The sequence below is a fragment of the Armigeres subalbatus genome, chromosome 2, assembly GCF_024139115.2.
Source record: "Armigeres subalbatus isolate Guangzhou_Male chromosome 2, GZ_Asu_2, whole genome shotgun sequence".
Taxonomy (NCBI): domain Eukaryota; kingdom Metazoa; phylum Arthropoda; class Insecta; order Diptera; family Culicidae; genus Armigeres; species Armigeres subalbatus.
In genome coordinates this window covers 253,234,157-253,256,189 of record NC_085140.1, presented here as the reverse complement: position 1 = coordinate 253,256,189, position 22,033 = coordinate 253,234,157, and the positions used below count along the sequence as shown (strand labels likewise).

Here is a 22,033-nt window from a genome sequence, read left to right as displayed (position 1 = left end):
TACAATTCCTATTTGTATAGAATATATCATACCAATATTTATGTTCCTTTTGACATTTGTAGAAACAACCAAAATTTTGGTTGTTTCAAACTAAGGCTAGCATTTTAAAATGAACAGATTTGAGTTTGTTTCAAACAAGCTTTTTGTTTGAAAAGAGCCACGAGTTTTGCTTCTGATTTTTGTTTTCTAATCAAATCTCGATTCAAACAAACAAAAAATCGTGTATGTTTATGTTTTAATTTCATGCAGTTTTTATTTATGATTATTTTAATATTTCACAATTACATAATTTTAAACGCAACTGTAATAAATAATTTCCAAAAATGTTGATCACTCCCGTTCCGAGTCTCGTTCCTCGGAGTTCCAGGATAGCCACAGGTAGGGGAACGTATAACAGCAGAAGTAAATAAGCTATAAAGATAAATTGTATTCAAACAAATGCTTTGCAATGATAAAACGCAAATTATTACCGGTTTCCATAATCCAGCATAATTCTTGAACATCTGAAATGAAGATATTAGCAAACTCTGTAGCACTAGCAAAAGTGGAATTTTTATTAAAAGATCTTACCTGTACTTTTCTACTGAGCAAATAGACATAATTCCAAGTTTTAAATGCTGCATACAACTGCGAGAATTAATTTTTCTTCGCTCGAACAAAAAACAGACCGTCATGTGCTGATGTAGCAAATAAGACAAACTATTGTTTCAGTTTGCTTAAAACCAATTTTTAGGTTGACTTGCGGTTAACCAATATAACGTATTATTTTTAACAAAACATTGATTGTTTTAACCTAAAATCACAGTTTGAATTTGTTGATATCGAACTGTTGTTAGCAAGCTATATCTTATTCAAAACAAAATTTAATGTGTTTATGGTTGAAAACAACTACATTTTTAGTTTGAATCAACTAAAACTTTGTTCAAAATAAGGTTAACATCAATGTTTAAAACAACGAGGAAATAAAGCTTATTTCAACTATAATCGCGAGTTTAAATCAAGCAAGTATTTACTTTGATACAACTAAAATAGAGGGTTGAATTCCAAACATGGTTTTGGTTGTTTCAAACTAATCTTGTTTCTGTCCGTGTAGATAAAGATTGTCGCTGTCGTCGCTGTCCGGAACATCTTTTGCTGGCGAGGATAGGGGAGCTAAATGTCAATGAAGAAAAATCCATACGATTTGACAGGTATGTACCACACATGTTTCGGACAGCAGAACAAAGGGAACCGAAGCGACAATCTTTATCTAGTAACTAAAATATCTTTTTCTAATACTAATGACACACTGATGGTAGTCGTACCATGGTACAAGTTGTACCACTAGTGTGTCACCTTGTACCATGCTGGTACAACGTGGAAAACCCAGGTCGGTGGCACGACGCCATGTTTTGTAGCCAACATCTCAGTGTAAAATTCATGATAGTATGTGTTTTGTTTACAAACATCACATTTGATTCTCATTAGGATACAGAACTGTCAGTGGGATACGGCCGCGTAATGTTGGCTGCAAAACAAACCTATTGTGTGAGATAGGGATGCCACCGGGTTGGGAAAACCATGGTACAATATGTACTAGGGTATATAACCGTGGTACTTGTACCACCAGAGCAAGATTACCGGTGGTGAGTATTATCAATTCAGTGCAAAACCGAATTATAACCGCTAACGAAGCTGGATTTTTCTCACAATCCATACGTTAAACCTAACTTCGGAAGTGGTGTGCTGTTTTCATTTGGCGATGTGCTTAACAGCGCACTACTTCCGAAATTAGGTTTAACGTATGGATTGTGAGAAAAACCCAATTTTGATAGCGGCTGTAATTCGGCTATACATAATGAATTTATAATATAAGCCGTTTGGCAGCGCAGTATCATTACTTGACACTTTACCGGTCGCTACTAAGCGCGCTGCTAAACCAGTAGCGCTACTGACAGGTGACCAAATTTGGTAGCGTGGTAAGAGCGCCAGGGATGCCAGACATACAGACATGTCTGTATTTTTACAGACATTTGCTCTTGCATACAGGCATTACAGACATTACACATATACAGATTACAGACATTATGCAGACTTTTGATTGAAGTTACAGACATTTTTTGTTTCTCGAAAATTTTGGGCTTCCAAACAGAATACTATTGGCACAGACAAACAGACGTCTTCTTCTTCATTGGCATTACATCCCCACTGGGACATTGCCGCCTCGCAGCTTAGTGTTCATGAAGCACTTCCACAGTTATTAACTGCAAGGTTTCTAAGCCAAGTTACCATTTCTGCATTCGTATATCATGAGGCTAACACGATGATACTTTTATGCCCAGGAAGTCGAGACAATTTCCAATCCGAAAATTGTCTAGACCGGCACTGGGAATCAAACCCAGCCACCCTCAGCATGGTGTTGCTTTGTAGTCGCGCATCTTACCGCACGGCTAAGGAGGGCCCCAAACAGACGTAGCACAAGAGAAAATAGCATAGATTATGACTATAACCACCATTTTGAATTTGATTGATTGCGCGTTTCAAAACTAGAGGCCAATCAATGACACTATGACACTCCTGCCTCAACACAAGCAGATCACTCGCTCTCTGCTGAAGCAGCACACGCACTACCCTACCGAAGTGGGGACACTCCCCATGCCAATTGGCACTCACTGGGCTCTTGTGTGCTTTGAGCGACACACGGTCGCTTTGATATGGCTTGCTTGCGGACAAGTGTAGCTTTTTGAAGAGGTTTAACAGAGTTAGTTAGTTATGGGTCCTGTACACCTCCGGTGGTGCAAAGGGCCGACTTGAAAGATCTCCATCCTGAGCGTTGTCCGGCTATCGCTTTAACCTGTTGCCAGGTTAGATTTCGGTCGACTTCTTTTATTTTTTTATTGAGGCTTCGCCGCCATGAGCCTCTGGATCTGCCTCTGCTGCGATGTCCCGCTGGGTTCCAGTCTAATGCTTGTTTACAGATTTCGTTTCCGCCCCTACGTAGAGTGTGGCCGACCCAGCCCCACTTCCGATCCCGAATTTCTGTTGCTATCGGCCTCTGGTGACAACGACGATGGAGCTCGTTGTTTGAGATCCAGTTGTGAGGCCACCAGACCTGAATTATATACCGCAGGCATCTGTTAATGAACACCTGCAGCCGTTGAGTGTTCTCCACTGATACACACCATGTTTCGCTAGCGTATAACAGCACAGATTTCACGTTAGAGTTGAAAATTCGTATTTTTGTGCGTTCACTTATCTGCCAGCCCTTGCTTTCTTTATCCGTTCGCCTATGTCGATCTTGGTACCGCCGTCTGACGCCATTTGGCTACCAAGATATTGGAAGCTTTCAACATTCTCCACTGGTTGCCCGGCTACTGTGAAACTGGAAGGAGTTACCGTGTTTACATCCAACGATTTGGTTTTGTTGACGTTGATGACTAAACCTGCCGATGAGGAGCGATCGGCAAGGTCGTTGAGCTTACTCTGCATATCAGAGCGCCGTTGCGCGAGGAGTGCAACATCATCCGCCAATTCGAAGTCATTTAGGTGCTCCATGGTTATAGGCTGCCATAACAGCCCGCGGTTTGGTTCACGGTCAATCGCATCTACCAGAATCTCGTAAATTACGATGAGGAACAGTAACGGTGATAGAATACATCCTTGCCTCACACCAGCTACGACCCGGATAGGGTCGGACAAGACCCCATTGTGCAGCACTCTACACGAGAAGGCCTCGTACTGTGCCTCGATGAGGCCGATGATTTTCTCAGGAACTCCCTTGCGTCTCAGGGCGCCCCACATATTCTCGCGATTGAGACGGTCGAAAGCTTTTTCGTAGTCAATGAATACCAAGTAAAGGGACTCTTGGAATTCGTTGACCTGCTCCAGAATGATGCGGAGCGTGACAATATGGTCCACACAGGATCTTCCGGCACGGAATTCGGCTTGCTGCCGCCGGAGAGTCGCATCGATCTTCTTCTGAATCCGGGCTAGGATAATTTTGCACAGAACTTTGAGAACGGTACACAGCAACATAATGCCTCGCCAGTTATCGCATACAGTCAGGTCACCCTTTTTGGGCACCTTCACTAAGATACCTTGCATCCAGTCGACCGGGAAAGTTGCGGTGTCCCAGATATTACGAAATAAACGATGCAGTGGTTGAGCGGATGTCATGGGGTCAGCTTTGAGCATCTCGGCTGATATGCGGTCGACCCCTGGGGCTTTATTCGATTTCATGCTTTGGATGGCTGTTTGAATCTCTAGCAGTGATGGAGCTTCGGTATTGACGCGTGTTATACGTCGGATCCTAGGCAGATCATGCCCAGGTGGTGATGGCCTGGCTGGCACTTGAAAAAGTTGTTCGAAGTGCTCGAACCAGCGTTTCAGCTGGTCAGTTGGGTCGGTCAATAACTGATCATTCGCGTCTTTCACAGGCATCGTTGCATTCATCTTCGCCCCGCTTAAGCGTCGTGAGATATCGTAGAGGAGGCGAAGAGCCAACTGCCAAACCCCAGGACCCCTAACTCGCTGAGGCCGTGGAGAGGGCTCATAAAGCCCTTTGCCATAGTCCCTGCTGCCCCATGCTAAATGCCCTGTGTGTGGTCAATCGGCAACCAGATGGCGATAGTGTGCAAACGTCAAACACATGCAAAATCGATGGAAGCGCCATCGGTGGTCGATTGACCATCTACAATAAATTGAATCCACCGAGAAGAAAGGTGAACGGGGGAACATGTGTTGAGTGCGACGTCTGTTTCTCTGTGGAGCAACTGTACCGCGCTAATAGCACACGAAATTTCTATGAAATTTCACGTAAGGGGCACGTGCCACAGCCCGATATGTGTAAGGACATAAACGGGAGCCTTCTTACATACGAGCGTGAGGTGGTCCAAAGATGGCGGCAGGGTTGGTTAGCTCTGAGGAGTATTCAAGAGAAGGTGTAAAAACTTCTCTTTTCTCGATCTGTTATCCGTGTGTATTGTGCAGAAATACACTTTATCTTTGTATGAAGGAGCGTGCGTAGTACCCACTCTTCGTCGCACAAGTCCACAAGTGTAAAGAGTACAGGAGAATGGTAATTTGCTGTTTACCAAAATGCATACATTTAGGCTATATTCTAAATCGCCCATATAAATACGCTGTTGTGAGCGCCTAAACATAGACCTTTTTATAGACAATATCAAAACACACGCGACCGAAAATATTCTCACTCTTTATCGATCATGTTTCTCTCGGCTTCAATCACACGTACGTGTGAACGCTCTCGAGTGTGAATCAATACACTTCTCTTTATTTGTAAAATCTCTACACATTTCAAGACGAAGTGTGAGAAATGACCAACCCTGGATGGCGGCAGCACTACGAAGAGCACCTGAATGGCGATATGGCAGACAACGGTGGCGGTATGGTAATTAACCTAGGAGCACGCGCGCAGGACATATGACTTCCGGCTCCGAATCTCTAGGAAATCCAGGATAAGATCCGCCGGCTGAAAAACAACAAAGCCCATGGAGCTGACCAACTTCCAGGAGAGATGTTTAAACACGGTGGGGAGGCACTGGCTAGAGCGCTGCACTGGGTTTGGGAGGATGAGGTTCTGCCGCAAGAGTGGATGGAAGATGTCATGTGTCCCATCTACAAAAAGTGCAATAAGCTGGATTGTGGCAACTACCGCGCAATCACGTTGCTGAACGCCGCCTACAAGGTACTCTCCCAAGTTGTATGCCGCCGACTAACACCAATTGCAAGAGAGTTTGTGGGGTACCAGGCAGGATTTATGGGCGAACGCTCTACCACAGATCAGGTGTTTGCCGTACGTCAAGTATTGTAGTAATGCCGCGAATACAACGTGCTAACACACCATCTATTTATCGACTTCAAAGCCGCATATGATACAATCGATCGGGACCAGCTATGGCAGCTAATGCACGCAAACGGATTTCCGGATAAACTGATACGTTTGATCAAGGCGACGATGGATCGGGTGATGTGCTCGAATTACAGTTTCAGGGGCATTCTCGAGTAGGGATGAAACGATACCACTAAGTAGTACTACTTAGTAGTAGCTACTCCTGCTTTGCCTTGCGGACTGAAAGACACCGTCATAGGCAAAGGGGAGCAGAGAAAAATACAAAACAAAAGAATCACACTCAGCAGGCATTTTTGATAAATTGCACCACTGATCCAGGCTAATATTTCAGATGCTCTTAAATACGGTTATTTTTTCGAAAATTTATTTAAATAGAACTCAAATAAAACACATTTTTAAAGGAAAATCTACTTCTTGTAAGCCGATCTAATAAATCTATTTCCGAATTCCAGCATACACGATCGCAGTCCCTGCTGGCAGAGATGAAAATCTCGATACGGCGGAACCAAAACTTCATCCAACGTATTGATCATTTCAACGTACTTTCGCAGTGCATACTCGTATTCACCGGCGTCATGTAATTTAGTTGCTGACTTGAAAAGCATGTCCGTGTCCTAAGAAAAAGAGTCCATATCAAAAATGTACCGTAGTGAAATTATTCGATTTATACTCACTTGTAACGACTTGAGCCCCTTCATTATGTTCGTATGCTGTCCACATTCAGTACATTGCACCATGAACTCATTTATCTCGGCTGGAATTTCCAAAACATTGCTGCAGATCTTACCGCCGTCGCATTTGAAGCGCAGCACGTTGGAGTCCATATCCACAAATTTAGGCCAATTTTCGCTGCACGCACGACAGTTGCACGTGAATTTGTATTGATTTAACAGAGTACTGCGGCGCTGCTCGCGAGATTCTTGAGTGAACAATGGCCCGTAATTCTCTGCTACCATCGATCCGGCCGGGATGCTTTTCACAGTACGAACGCATACGGAGTTTCCTCGGTAGTAGCGCGTGACACCGGGTTCACAAGAGTGATTGAACAGAGCTAATGTCGGGTAAAGACCACCACCAATGAACGTGGATTTCCCAATGTCACGTTCGTTTTCGCGTTGGAGCTCGGAGATTTCATGGGCATTGTATTGTAGAAGCTGCAAATTGTGCAGCAGCAGAGCTCCTATGAAGCTGTTGGATAAATATTATGATAATTGAATAAGTTAAAGCTTATAACAGAAACCAATTTGACTTACCTTTCTGCTTCCTTAGATTTATAAAATCCCCCAAGCGTTAAGCAGGAATTCAGCAAGGTTGCCATTATCGTTCGCTGGAAGTAGTCCTCAGGTGTGCGTTTGTCTTCATGAGTTACCAGCTTGTACACTTTTCGATAGTCATCGTTGGTAAGCCTACGAATATGTTCAAATGAATAGATTCTAGCTTGCTGAGCACATTGCAATTAATTACTTATCTGTCACGTCGTTAGTTAAAATAGGTAATTCATTACGGAAGCCCATGAAATAATCCTCCGACTTCTGTGTGATCATCCTCAGTGCCATGTGGCAAGTGATCGATGCACCAGACCTCCAAAATATGGGCAGAAACCCACACTCGTACTTGTGATAGCTCGAGTTACCCTTTTTCTCGCATGCCTCGGAGCAAAATATGACGTCGGAGCACTTAGGGCAACTAATCGGGATTGTAACGCGTTTGAAGCAAGTACTGCAGTGGGACAAACTGTACTCCTCAAGTAGAACGGAAACGTGAGGCTTCTCTAACAGAATAATTGCATTCGGTTTCATGTCCACACTCGTTTTGGCGAAGCGACCCTCTTCCTGGGTATAGTCGAAGTGCAGCCCTTTCTCAATGTAGTTTTCGGGTTGCGGAGGATATTTGGGATTGGCTGGTGTCGTTTTTTTGCTCTTCGCCAGTTTAGCCTCAGCTTCTATGTTTTTCGGTAGCAGTTTGATCATGATTTGGGCATCTCTCTCGAGCTTTTGTCGACGTTCTAGTGGAAGTTTACATTCGTCTAGTGCTGGAAGCGTGTCCCTAAAATTTGGTGGTAGATGAATAGATGTTTACTTAAAATGATTGAGATCCCTCCCCTGGCCACATCGAGTTGTAAGGTTTGCCTAGAATGTGGCGGGGTTTGACCCGTTAAGTGATGAACTTAAATTATCTAAAGAAATCGCTCAAATAAAGAATTAAAAAAGTGGGATCTGTTAGACTTTCATTAAAAGCTACATTTCACAAGCAGGCCCCACCAAACCGATCGTGTGTCGCTCAAAGGCAGGCCCAACAAGCCGAGAGAACACGGCTCTATACAATCAGTAAAGGCCTAGGCGACGAATGAAGCATCACAATTGGAAGCTTGGAACATGGATCTACAAGTCGCCAGGATTACATCCCGTACCGAATAACAACGGCCATCGATGCATAAACTTTGCAGCCTCCTGCGGAATGGTAGTACAACACTTTTTTCCCCCGCGAAAATATCTTCAACGTCGCATGGAGAACACCTAATAAACAAATCGAATACGATCTAATCGACGGTGAATTCTTCTCCGACATCACGTCCTCACATATCGCAGTGAGAATATATAATCCGATAACTACTTCGTTGCAATAAGCCTGCGTTCAAAAAGATGCCTGAGTTCAAAACAAGAGTCGAAATCGAACGCTGCGAACATTTAATGGAGGCTGATGATATGGCTCACCAGCGTAACAGCGCTCTGATATGCAGAGTAAGCTTAACGAATTGACCGAACGCTCTGCTACGGCGGGTCTCACCATCAACGTCAGCTAGACCGAATCGTTAGATATCAACACGAAAAAACACTTCAAATTAACGGTAGCTGGGCAAGCAGTGGAGAAGGTCGAAAACTTTCAATATCTTGGCAGCCAGGATACACATTCGCACGAGCATTCGCAGTCAGTTAATCCAAGCTTCCTCACAAGGTGAGTCGCGTGTGCAAGCGATGCAAACATGATGAGTGATTAATATGTGCGATGCTGAATTGCACAAAATTGAGGTGGGTCGGCCACATATTACGATAAAGCGGAGACGAAGTCGCAATCTACGAACGATCCGCAAAATGTCTTCCACTTTGATCTGCGTCCTTCGCCTGCTTGTGACCATCGGATCGTTTGTTGAGAAACATTTTCACTGGATTATTGCCCGCCACAGTCGTCCGATTTTCGCGGTGTGGACGGTGGATGGTTTTTCAACAGCTAATGCAACGTGATTTATTCGCTTTCTCCATGTACCCATTTTGGCATGCCGCCGCCGCCGATATTTTTGCCTCGGCGCGCCACCGTTTAAAATTGGTCACGCCGGTGGTCTATAATTGTTCACGCCGATTCAAATTTGAAGAAGTCCGCAGAATTTTTCGTGGAAATTCCGAAGATTTTTCCGAAGAAATTCCGTTAGAAATTCAGAGATCAATACAATTTCTTGTTGAAATTTAAAAAATCTCTCCGTCAGACTTAAGAAAAACTTCGAGAGTAAATTTCAAAGGATTTCCCGTTGAAATTCAAAAAAAAATGTGTCGTTGAAATAGAATTTTAGAACGGAAAAGAGTCGTTCGGCAGAAAGCCATTTTGCCGAAGGTCACAACCCAGCAAACATTGAAGGTGACCAAAACGCTTATATGACTAAAAATAGTCCTCTATAGCTAATATAGCTAAAATTATTTGTTGGTTAGGCTGAAAGCCGTTTAGTCGAATAGGTCATTTGACTTTTTCGGACAAACGACCGTTTCGGCTAAATAACAGTTTTCAGCCAAATGAATTGTAAGGACAAACAACTTTTTCGGACAAACTACTAGTTCAGCTGAATGATGCTGGGTCATTAGGCCGAAAGCCGTTAGGCCGAAGGTTATTAGGCCGAATGGTCATTAGGCCGAACGGTCAATAGGCCGAATGGCCATTAGGCCGAATGGTCATTAGGCCGAATGAGCACTGGGGAGTGATAAGTGACTAGTACGAAGTGAGGAAGAAGAAAAAAAGAAAAAGAAGGGAGAAGTAAAAAGGCAGAAGGAAGAGGAAAAAAAGGAAAAAGGAGGAAGAAGTAAGAAGGAAGAAGGAAGAAGAAAAGAAGGAAGAAGAAAGAAGGAAGGAAGAAGAAGGAAGATAGAAGAAGGAATAAGGAAGAAGGAAGAAGAAAGAAGGAAGAAGTGAGAAAGAAGAAGGAAGATGGAAGAAGAAAGAAGAAGGAAGATGGAAGAAGAAAGAAGAAGGAAGATGGAAGAAGAAAGAAGAAGGAAGATGGAAGAAGAAAGAAGAAGGAAGATGGAAGAAGAAAGAAGAAGGAAGATGGAAGAAGAAAGAGGAAAAGAAGGAAGAAGAAAGAAGGAAGGAGAAGAAGGAAGAAAGAAGAAGGAATAAGGAAGAAGGAAGGAATAATGAAGAAGGAAGAAGAAAGAAGAAAGAAAGAAGAAGAAAAAAGGTAGAAGGAAAAAGAAAGAAGAAAAGAAGAACGAAGGAAGAAGAAAGAAGGAAGATGGAAGCAAGAAAAGGGAAGAAGGAAGAAGAAAGAAGGATATGGAAGAAGGAAAATGGATGAAGGAAAAAAACAGAAGGAAGAAGGAAGAAGAAAGTAGAAAGTAGAAAGAATGAAGAAGGAAGTAGGAGGAAGGAAGAAGGAAGAAGGAAGAAGGAAGATGAGAGAAGGAAGAAGAAAGAAGTAAGAAGAAAGAAGAAAGAAAAAGGAAGGAAGAAGGAAGAAAGTAGAAGGAAGAAAGAAGAAATAAGAAGTAGGAAGAAGAAGGAAGAAGGAAAAAAGAAGAATGAAAAAGGAAGAAGGAAGAAGGAAGAAAGAAGAAAGAAGAAGGAAGAAGGAAGAAGGAAGTAGGAAGAAGGAAGAAGAAAGTAGGAAGAAGGAAGAAGGAAGAAGGAAGAGGGAAGAAAGAAGAAGGAAGAATGAAGAAGGGAGAATAAGAAAGAAGGAGGAAGAAAGAAGAAGAAAGAAGGAAGAAGGAAGAAGGTAGAAGGAAGAAAAAAGAAGGAAGAAGGAATAAGGGAGAAGGAAAAAGGAAGAAGGAAGAAGGAAGAAAGAAGAAGGAAGAAGGAAGAAGAAAGAAGAAAGAAGGAAGAAGGAAGAAGAAAGAAGGGAGAAGGAAGAAGATTAAGGAAGAAGGAAGAAAGAGGAAAGAAGAAAAAAAGAAAGAGGAAGGTAGATACAAGAAGGGGGAAGGAAGAAGGGGTAAGGTGAAGAAAGAACTTCTCATTTTTCACTTTATGCTTCTTTTTGCTAATTCGGCCTAATGGCCATTCGGCCTAATGACCGTTCGGCCTAATGACCATTCGGCCTAATGACCTTCGGCCAAATGGCCTTCGGCCTAATGGCCTGACACCCAGCTGAATGTGCATTTGGGCTGTTTGTCGTTGTCGGCCAAATACCATTTTGCTTGGGCCTAATGGAATTTGGTTAGATGACATTCGGTCTAACGTGTTCTTCAACCAAGTGCTATTCGAATAAATGTTTTTTTGTCGAATGACTTTCGGTTCGTTAAACGACAGATAGCCGAAATATGCATTTGGCCGAAATGATCGTTTGGCAGAAATGTCATTTGACCAAAATTATTATTTGGCAAAACGGGTGGTTCAGTAATCAACATTCGGCCATTGGACCAGTTGACATTTTCGGCCAAATGGCCCTTTCTGTCAAAAAACCATTTCGGCCAAACGACATTTCCGGACAAATAATTTATTCGGCCAAACGACCATTTCAGTCATAGGACGTGTTATTTCGGCTAAATTATCAACTCGGCGGTATGTCGCTTTGACCAAACTGTTTTCCGTTGTATACTTGGTTGCCTAAGCAGCACAACTTGTTTCACTACCGAACATTTCACTGTATTGCAACTATTCGGAAAGAAACAATCTTTGCGTATGTGCCAACAAATATAACTCTTTTGCAATCTATAAAGCGCAAGAGGTGGAGCCTACGGAAACATCCTTCGATTGCAGAAAAATTGCGATAATGTTGCAAAATACTACAGCGGAAAACAAATAAATAAAAATATAAAACTGGATTCGATTTATGAATCTTGTGATTGATAGTCCTTCACTCTACCACAGCACCATTCAACACTTCGAAGGGACTCACCATAAAACCATACGATTATGAAGTTTTGTACTCGGGTTGATTGGGTACTTGATTGTACCATCACAGAAAAAAATTGTGAGTGGTCAAAACGTTGAACGATGCTAAATTAAACATGAAGACGCACTTAACTTATCTGCAACTCAATTTAAACAAACAATCAAATTTTGAAAGACGCATTGAAGTTACATGGTTGAAAATATGCAACTTAATGATTTTGTTTCTTGTTTGTTTCCAAATGTCAAACACGTACTGCATTGCAATGTTAATGAAACATTGATTACGATTCGAACGTTTTTGACATCTTGATGCAACTTTTCCGTGCTTTGATGTTTTTCTAATGCCTTTAATGAAACTGAATAGAAACAGGGTGCTTTTAGGAAGATGTTGCGTGTGCTACTTGGGTGTATAACTGTTTCGCCTAAACGTTAATTTCGGCCAAATGCAATTCGACTTGATGATTTTCGACTTACCGTATCATTCTTCTAAGTGGCTTTCCGCCAAATGGTTTTCGGCCAAACGACCCTTCTTTTTTAATAGGGGAAGGTGGTCGGTTGCCGGCACTGGTCGGGTGTCGGCACCCCGACGTAACTTTTGGCAGATGACAGATAAGGACCAGAGATGCATCTTGAACAGAACATGAGCCAAGATGTTCAGTGTGCACTGGGTTGGTATGCAAGCAAAACGATCATGGTATCTAAGATTCCTTAGATTTGGAACTATGAAAAAACATACGAGCATGCTTGATATCTACCCGTTAGATGCCCACGTGTTCCATTACTAGCCGAAAAATGTGTAGCATGCCGTCGCTTGAATTTGTTTTTCTATGATACAAGCTACTAAGTTAGGTCAGTGCTCTTTAACAGTGTGCAGTGTTCAGAACGTTTTGAACACGAACACGCGTTCTCGAATTCAGATGCATATCTGATAAGGACATTTTGGCATATGCATGCGCCATATAAGCACGATCTTTTTGTGCCGACTACAGAACCAAACTGATGCCCATGTTTCGTTTAATAAACAAAAAAAATGTTATCAAGTGAAAATCTACACCATTTGAGACTTACTTGGATGCTCACTCTGACACTCCACTGCCATGCCTCGAGGAGTCTAGCGGTAACTGCCTGGGCCTACAGATACTACGCTAAGACACTCCTACCTCAGCATGTGTAGTCTATACACAAACTTCAGCCATGCCTCGTGGTGACGATAGCGGTTACCCGCTACGACACTCCTTCCTCAGCACAGGCCGATCACTCACTCTTCTGCCGAAATAGACCACGCGCTACTCTATCAAAGTAGGGGCACTCTCCGTGCACCACGTGTGCCTAACTGTGGGTGTGTAGATTCAACCCAAATGTCTGTCAGTCCGTGTGTGCACACGAGACATACACAAACATTAACCAATTTTTCTTATACCTAGACATCACAGACTTACGTGCAACAAAGTTTTTTCGACGCAGTATGATTTCTAATTGATCGCTATTGAATTTTGTGCGAATGGAGTAAATAAATAATTTAATATTCAAGAAATTCTAAAAGTATCGTTAGTACACACAAAAAAAATCGTTGGTAAAAGTAAAAAAACGTTGGTAAAATTAAGAAAATTAATTAGTGAATTTCAGTAGAAAGTATTGGATTGTTAAATCTATCAATGCAAAAATTGTCATTTCGCAAGAACATTGATAAGCGTCAAATCTTTCAAAACAACATTTTCCTCTCAAAACGAAATGTGCGTTTTACATTAAAATCAACAAGTGATACTTTCAAAACAACAATTCATGTTTACTTTCATTTTCATATGTGGTTTTTCAATTTAATTTTAAAGTTTTGTATTTAAATAAAATGTTTTATTTTTATTTCTTCATATATACAAATTCTGATTTTGCTCGTATTTCCACTATTTTAACAACCACAACGTTGATATTCTGCGAAAAGGATTTAACCGATTGCCAATTCTGCCGCCACATTTAAGCGTACACGATGACGGGAGTTTTCGCCGGGCTACCATTCCAGAAGTGGCAGCCGCCACTTTTGCCGATTCCGTGGCCACCATATTTACCAGCGTCGTCATAGTTGTGGGAATCGTTGAGGTGGTTCAAATTTATGGGCGTTTCTGGATTAATCCGTGTGGTCCAGTGCCGATCGGCCGAGCGTACGGCATTGCAATTTGGTTTCCTGAGAAAGTGAACCGGTCCAATTAGTGTCCATTTTAAGCTGCGCCTTTACGTCACGCTAACGAACCAGAGGAATACTAAAACATAATACTTATATTAAGCTTTTAACATATATTATTAAAACAAATTGATTACCTGTTCCAGTCAAGAAATTTTCCACTGCTGTTTTTCCCGCAAATGTCACTGACAGACAGTCTTTAGCTGCCAGTTACATTACTTCTACTTGCCAGTGTTGCCAAAATTGTGATAAGTTTAGGTTTGTTTGATTATTTTGAAAATATTGTTCTGAAAACTTTGACTGTGAAAATAAGAATTTTGAACGAAACAAAAACTTTCAAATCAATCAATTTTTTATTTGAATGAAATGGTTTAGCTGTCAAAAATACCAATTTTCTCATATTGTTGAAACAAAATTAGAACATTGTTGGAATCCCAAATTGAAATGATTTTCATCAAAATAATTGCTGTCTCAGCTATAGTTTCTAAACCTTACTTACTTTTGTCAAATATACGTTATTGTAGATCCAGTTGAAAACCGATCTGAGCTCTCGCGACAATCACATTTTTTTCCCATTTCCGAATATCGCAACTGCATCGTGAGTGGTGCGCATTATGGCGCACGGCTATGGCATAGATGCGCACTACTCGCGATGCAGTTGCGACATCCGCAAATGGTAGAAAATGCAATTGTCGCGAGAGCTCAGTTCGGTTTTCAACTGGATCTACAATATAAGCTTATACATATACAGGGGTTAGACAAAAATAGAGATAGGCAAAAAATTGTCAAAGTTCAAATATGCATAACCTTGCGTAGAATGATCCGATTTTGATCAAACTGGGACCATCGGACGCGGAAACTCTTCTAGTATACCTTATGCGAAACCTCTGATTGGCTCTTGGCCACCGGTGGTGTTCCGGGTTTTCCGAGGGTATGTTAGAAATGCATTTTTTCTGCTGCTTGTCATTTTATATGACGTTTGCTGCCATCATTTTTTATGTTTCCCCCAGAAACTAGAACTAATATGCTGACCAATGCTGGCTGCAGATCGAAAATCCGTTAAGTATACGCAGAGATATGGCAATTTTCGTGAAAACGATACGGGATTGGCCATACACCCTGAACAAATGTCAGTTTCGCGGAACTTCCGCAACCTGTTACAAATTGGCCAAAGAGTCTTACAGTCCTCAAAATATATCTCTAATAAAGATCCTATATTCATCGTCTTGGGAAAACATGAATTTTGACACCCATATATGCATGGTTCCAGATGGTGCCAAAACCGGCCCCTCCTAGGTAGCCCATGGAACCTGCTATAAGGGTGGCAGTGAACACTATCATTCTGGAAATGTTTCTGTAATCACCGTCTCGTAAATCCATGAAGTCAGATACTCATATTTGCATTATTCGATCTGTTCATTTCATCATGTTCCCGGTACCGTTTTTACGGAAATGGCCGTATCTCTGTGTAGTTTAGATGGATTCTCGATCTACAGCCACCATTGGCAGGCATATTAGTTCTAGTTTTCGGAGAAAGCATAAAACATGATGAAAGTTAACGTCACATAAAATGACAAGCAGTGGAAAAAATGCATCTTGAACATACCCTCGGAAAACCCAAAACATTTCCGGTGACCAATAACCAATCTCAGGTTTTGTAAGGGGACAAAATACTAGTAAAGTGTCCGCTTCTGATGGTCCTGGTTTTATCAAAATCGGATTATTATACGCAAAGTTATGATGATTTGAATTTCGACTTTTTTTTACCTATCTCAACCTTTTTGTCTAACCCCTGTAGGCTTCTATTGGTATGCAATTATCACCACTTTGTTCAATTGGGCAAAAGTTATGAACCAAGAATAAAAGGGTGCCGACAACCGACCACCTTCCCCTACTTATCCATTGAACTTCCTAAGAATTCCTTATGGACAATACAAAGAATTATCTGTATAAATTACGTAGAAGTTCTAAACAGTTTTAGTTAAAATTTTCTAAAATTCGCCTTGGAAGATTCGAATTTTCCATAGAAGTTTTTTAAAATCCTGTGCAAATTCAAATGAATTTGTTATGAAAATTTCGGACAATTTGCTGTTAAAATCCATTTTTTGTTGATATCTACATTTCGAACAAATTTCTCCAAAAAATCTTAAGAATTTCCTATGTAATTTTCGAAGAGTACTCAACAGAAACTTTTCGTGGAGTTTCCGAACATTTTCCTGTAGAAACTTGGAACAATTTTTCGTGATTCTGTAGAATTTTTCATGTGAATTCTAAAGAATTTCCCACGGAAATACGAAACAAATTTTCTTGGAAACTCCAAAGTGCTTCCTTGGAAATTTCAAAGAATTCTCAAAACTTCAAAGTAGTTGCCATGGAAAATCCAAAAATAATTTTCAAATGAATATTTTGTAAAAGCTCAGGGAATTTTCGGGAGTTCATCAAATTTTTTCGACAAAATTTAAAAGATTCTCCCGTTGAAGTTTCGCAAATATTCTGAAAAATGCAGATAAAATCTTCAAGAAACAAACGTGAGAAAACGATTCACTTTCGCCAAAATGGCTTTCGGCGTAACGCCGAAAACGCCGTCGCCACCAGTAGCACATTTAGACTAAATCTGGTTACTGCAACTTGATTACTGACGAATTTAATCAAAAATAAATGGCGGCAACTGATTTGGAACATGTGTGTTAATTGGGTAGTTCAACTTCCTCAGTCATCCTCTGTCCTGTTACATCACCGTCTTTGCTTTAAGACAAATTCTACAAAGGCTTGCAATCGTGGCGTCCACAAGTATATACACCGGCTGACGGTCATCCCAATGTTGTGTTTTCCTGGGCATGGGCACGTTACACGCTTTTACTAGAGAAGTCAATCGCTCATCACTCAGGCTTTACGCGGTAACCTCTCAGCGCAGGACTTCTGCAAGTAGCTTGGGATCAAACTGCGCTGTCCATCCAGGACCAACAGAGCTAGTCTACCTTCATACGTATGTACGTATCTCTCTCCAACCATCCATACATGTTCGGGCGCTCACTCTGTGAAACGTTACGTCGATGAACGGCTTTTGATTCCTTGAACGTCGAAGCTTGGCCATCGTTCAGAAGAATCGCATTAAATCCCGTTAGCGTTTCTAACGGGATTTCACATCTGGCGTTTGTAAAACGACAGCACCAGTAAACCGCCGAGGCGTTGCTATAACGACCGGTTTTGAGCCGATTAACTTGGTCTCCAGTTAGTCTTGCGAGAAAAGACGCAGGATTGCCAATCCGGACATGGCCAGTCTAGGATGTTTTATGGTGGGAAACATTCTCGAATCCCTGGCAATCGTGTACCACATGAGATACATACTCATGAAACGGTGGGCATAGAAAAGCTTTCGATTAATAACTGAGGAAATGCTAAAAGAATACTTAGTTGAAAAACTGGCCAAGTTCCAGTTGGAATGTAGACTGTAGAGCCATGGAAGAAGAAGAAGACCTTTGCCGTAATAGTATCTCAGACACTGCTGTACTGCTCCCACTTTAGAGTAGCATAATTATATCTACGCTTATAATGTATTTAAAACAGTCCAATTGATCTTTTAGCACGTTTAGAGGCAAAAGCCTTATTTCATGAATTTATTGGATGACCAAGAGCCTCAGTATAGGCTCAGAACTAGAACACTTTCTATTCAGCCTAGCGAAAAAAAACCGTTGCAGACCAATTCAAGGATGTTTTCAACCATTTAGCAATTGGGTTCGATTATTTATTTCCAGGGACTAAATTTCAAAATGTGTTGTATGGGGTCGCCAGAAGTGTGACAATCCATACAAAATTTTTGGATAATTCATACAAAAAGTGTGACATAGAGGGAGGAGGGTCGAAAATTGCCCATGTTTGCGTTACGTAATTAATTGATCTTCTCTTATAACGGAGTATTAGCGCTAGTTGTAGCTATCTTTATTCTTTATTCTTTCTTTATTAGGAGCAGGAAAAGCCCCGTTGAGTGGAACGTACTGTTCTTCCTCAAACGGGCGTAAAAACCTCCTCTTCTTTTGCATCAACAGATTAACAATTCATCCTAATGATACATGCAATATTTGCTTAAGAAGTCGAATGTGTGAGAACAGATGTTGAATACTCTACACATATTTGAAATAGGCTCAAAGTGACCATAAGTAGTCCTGGCAGTTTGAATATGTAAAAACGGATGTGAGCGGAGACGCCGACTAGGTGCATTGAATTTAAGAGAGGCCAACAATTAAGGGCAATCAATTTTGGACTGTAATAGATCAGAACGAACAGCGATTTTGCAATTTTTCGACGAACACTCAAAAGCTCCAATCCTATGAGTTTGCAGCAATCTTCATAACGAGGGAGATTCATAGGATCATTCCACGGCAGATAACGTAACGCAAATCTGACAAATTTACGTTGTACTGATTCAATGCGGAGGATACGATTCTGATAATAGGGTGCCCAAACAATAGATCCATATTAGAGTGGGGCGTCATGATCATTTTTTCAAATCAATGGTTTTTCGAAGCAATTCTGGGTTCTGAACAACTGTGCAGAATTTGGGACCGATTGGTTGCTTCCTCGCTTTCCGCATCGTGTTTGAAGTTTGTATGGAAATTAGTATGGGAGAACGTATATTTTTGCATTTCTACTACTAGAGGATTCAGTTCATCGTAAACCAAGTGGCACATTGCGTTAAAGTGTAACCCAAAGGATGCCGAAAAACTTTGCTGAAGAAGGCACGTTGCTGGAACGTCCACGAAAAAAGTTATAACACTTCGAAGATTGAGTGTTCAAACCATATGCAAAAAATCGTTTATTCTGCCAGCACTGCCGAACTACGTAGATCAATAATTTAACTGAGTGTTATTTCAAAATAATTGATTTTATAGGGCTTTAGAGCTAATGGGAGCTATCCGGAATCATTTCACAAAGAAAAAAATCCGACAAGAAGGAAGATGGGTTTTGCCCTTCGATATCCATAGGTCATCCGGTAGTGCTGGCAGAAACATTGATTTCCTGCATATGGTTTGAACAATCAATTTTCGAAACGTAATAACATTTTTTGTAGACCTTCCAGCTACGTACCTTCTTCGGCAAAGTCTTTCGGCATCTTCCAGACTATATGCTAACGTATTGAGTCACGTGATTAATGATAAATTGAAGCCGCTAATAGCAAAAATGTAAAAAAGTACGTTTTCCCATACTAATCTCCATGTAAATTTAAAACGCGATGCGGCATGCGAGGTTGCAACCAATCGAGCCCATATTTTGCACAGTTGATTGGTGTCCCGAAACGATTCAGAAAAACCTTGATCTCGCTTAATCGGACGAAGTTTGCGTTGTTCCATACAACTGCGCCCCACTCTAATCCATAGTCCAATATCGACCTAACCAACGAGCAGTGAAGAGCCTTAAGACATTGAATGTTTTCAAAGTTTTTAGCAATGCGGAATATAAACCCGAGCGTTTTCGAGGCTTTGGAACATGTATAGGCAATATGTTCTTTGAAGGATAATTTGTGGTCCAATAAAACCCCCAAATCTTTGATAACATCTTTAATAAATGATAACAATATTTCAATCATCGAACTTAATCGAACCGCTGACCCTCAACATGGTCTTGCTTTGTAGCCGCGCGTTCTACCGTACGGCTAAGGAGGGCCTTCGAGCCCATTCTTATATGTCTAGACTAAAAGCATTACAAATAAACACTGTCCCTGAGAACATAATTCAACTGCAGATTACCTGGCAGATCTAAGCTACTGATCTATCAAACATATGAACAACACAATATGATTTGATAAACCATATCATTAGTAATGTTTAACTTATGGTGTATTAGCGATAAACTTACTTGAAACATTGCAGAGCTTTGACATGATCCTTCTTGCCAAGATAGCAACGAGCTTTTCGTTCTGTTAGTTTGTACATGAGATCCTTTGGATAATTATAATCAATTGCACGTTGAATATCTTTCAATGCTTGATCATATTTTTCCAAATGATAAAGAACTGCAGATCTATTCGCTAGTATGATTGCTTTCTCTGCTTCTAAAAAAAATAATCAAAATTAAGTAAAAGTAAGTAAAAGTAAAAACATACTTGTCAAGGTTATGTCCATACATAGAATCACATCAGAACCACTTACCATTGCACTCCGGAGTAGCCAAGTAACACAAATTATAATGCGCTAGCGCCTCGGCCCAGCTTTCCTTCTGGAACGCCTTATTTCCTAGATTTTTGAAATTCAGCGATTGCTCCAAGTTTTTTCCTTTGAACTCACGTGCCAACTTGAGCTCGCTGACGATTGATTTCAGTGCATTTATGAACTCGAAACGTTGCTCGTTAGTCTCCAACTGGGCAAAATCATTGAACTCGTTCGGTCCGATACCTTTGCGCATAGTTTCGCAGAATTGTTGGAAAAATCCATCCTTTCTGTAGGATTCCATTTAATCTGATCGGAAAAAAATAGCTCACTGCAAAAAATGGCGGCCGGGAAATGTTTCGACACAGGTCCGTATGCGGTGAAAATGTAACTTCGATTGATGAAACCAGCGCTGTTCACTGCTTTTCGTGTGTGTTTCGTGAAATTCACGCATAGCGAACATCCACGAGCAGTCACGTGTTGGCTCACAGGAGGGTTTGTTGTCGTTCATTCTGGTTTCGATTACGTTTTTTTTCGGGCAAAATGTTTTGAAGCTGAGGCGCATGCGTTTCAACTTAAAACATGCTCTAAAATGAAATTTAGCGAAAGAGGTCGATTTCTTGAATGAAAATTAATTAAAATAATGAATTTTCTCATAGAGAAAAGTATACAGGAGCCTTTGAGCTTTTCACCCTTTTTCTATTTGCATCTAACAATCAAACAACATCTTATGTTGTAAAACATAAGAAAATAAGCGACATAGCAAAATGAATTCGGAAGATAATCGCCAATACATTTAAATATGATTAACCTAGGAGCAGTAGCGCAGTGTATTTAGTATACAGCAAGTATTTTCTGTTTAAGAATAGAAGCTATGACATATGACTGTAATATAACTGTAAGCAGTGCTGTAGCGTGCGGTTGGCCCCCGCCATGGGCGCCAGCCTTAAGGGAGCGTCGAAATCAAGAATTACACTATGAGAACAATTGTATTGACTAAGGGGTCGATAAAAAACAAATCGAGTACAAAGTGCGAAAGTTTGTGGTAGAGATACTTTGAACAATCTAAATCAAAGAAAAAATATTTCTTTTCTCACACATCGACCTGTCATATGGATTCATCTTAGCTTTGAGATCTATTCTGGTTTCTCAAGAATTTTCGGAAAGGGGTCTAATGGTTGATACCGGGAAGTAGTAACCTGGGTTTTGTTTAGATTCAAGATAAATTTGCTTGTTTTTCTTAGGAAAAACTCCATGTGGCTCGAAAAACTCAGTCACCATGCAGAACCACGTAGCTATACGGAATGAACTGTCATCATAATTTATTTGTCTTTTTTAACCCTGAGCAAACTGCTCGGAGGTCAACTGAATCAAGAAGCCGAGTAGTAGCTCCCAGTTAGTAGACTATGTTCTTCATCCGTGGAAAAAGGATTAATACGACTCATTAGTCGTATCGTCGCTGAAGCCACTCGTCTGGCTTTCTGTTTAGCATATCACAATTCTAGAAGACACCATCCTCTAACTCTAAAGTGTCCGAAATAAAAGAAAAATATGCAGAATTGGAGTGGCGCGAAATATTAATTTGCAACGTTCGGTTACCGCCCGCGATGGAAGCGTACGTGTTTCGTTTTCTAGGGCGCCGATGGCAAACTGAGAGGAGCTTCAGCTTCAGCTTCACACAGTCCTTTTCAGGACTAAAAGTATTTATCCAAGAAGGGTTATTGACCATTGGGAAAAAATTTCACCCAGACAAACAGACTA

At 41.1% G+C, this 22,033-nt stretch overlaps 1 protein-coding gene and 1 long non-coding RNA gene across 2 annotated transcripts; both read right to left on the bottom strand.

Moving 5' to 3' along the window:
- Positions 1-310: 310 nt before the first annotated feature.
- On the bottom strand, positions 311-693 carry LOC134216185 (uncharacterized). The gene is made up of 3 exons (XR_009980538.1): positions 571-693; positions 471-503; positions 311-411 (listed from the first exon to the last, which is right to left on the bottom strand). It is a non-coding gene; the product is annotated as an uncharacterized LOC134216185 (long non-coding RNA).
- Positions 694-6,193: 5,500 nt separating this feature from the next.
- Positions 6,194-20,742, bottom strand: LOC134216184 (SET and MYND domain-containing protein DDB_G0284059). Its single transcript, XM_062695141.1, has 6 exons — positions 20,276-20,742; positions 19,983-20,178; positions 7,316-7,897; positions 7,105-7,257; positions 6,526-7,039; positions 6,194-6,465 (listed from the first exon to the last, which is right to left on the bottom strand). The coding sequence occupies exons 1-6, from the start codon at positions 20,574-20,576 to the stop codon at positions 6,259-6,261; spliced, it is 1,953 nt and encodes a 650-aa protein (XP_062551125.1). The 5' UTR covers positions 20,577-20,742; the 3' UTR covers positions 6,194-6,258.
- Positions 20,743-22,033: the final 1,291 nt, after the last annotated feature.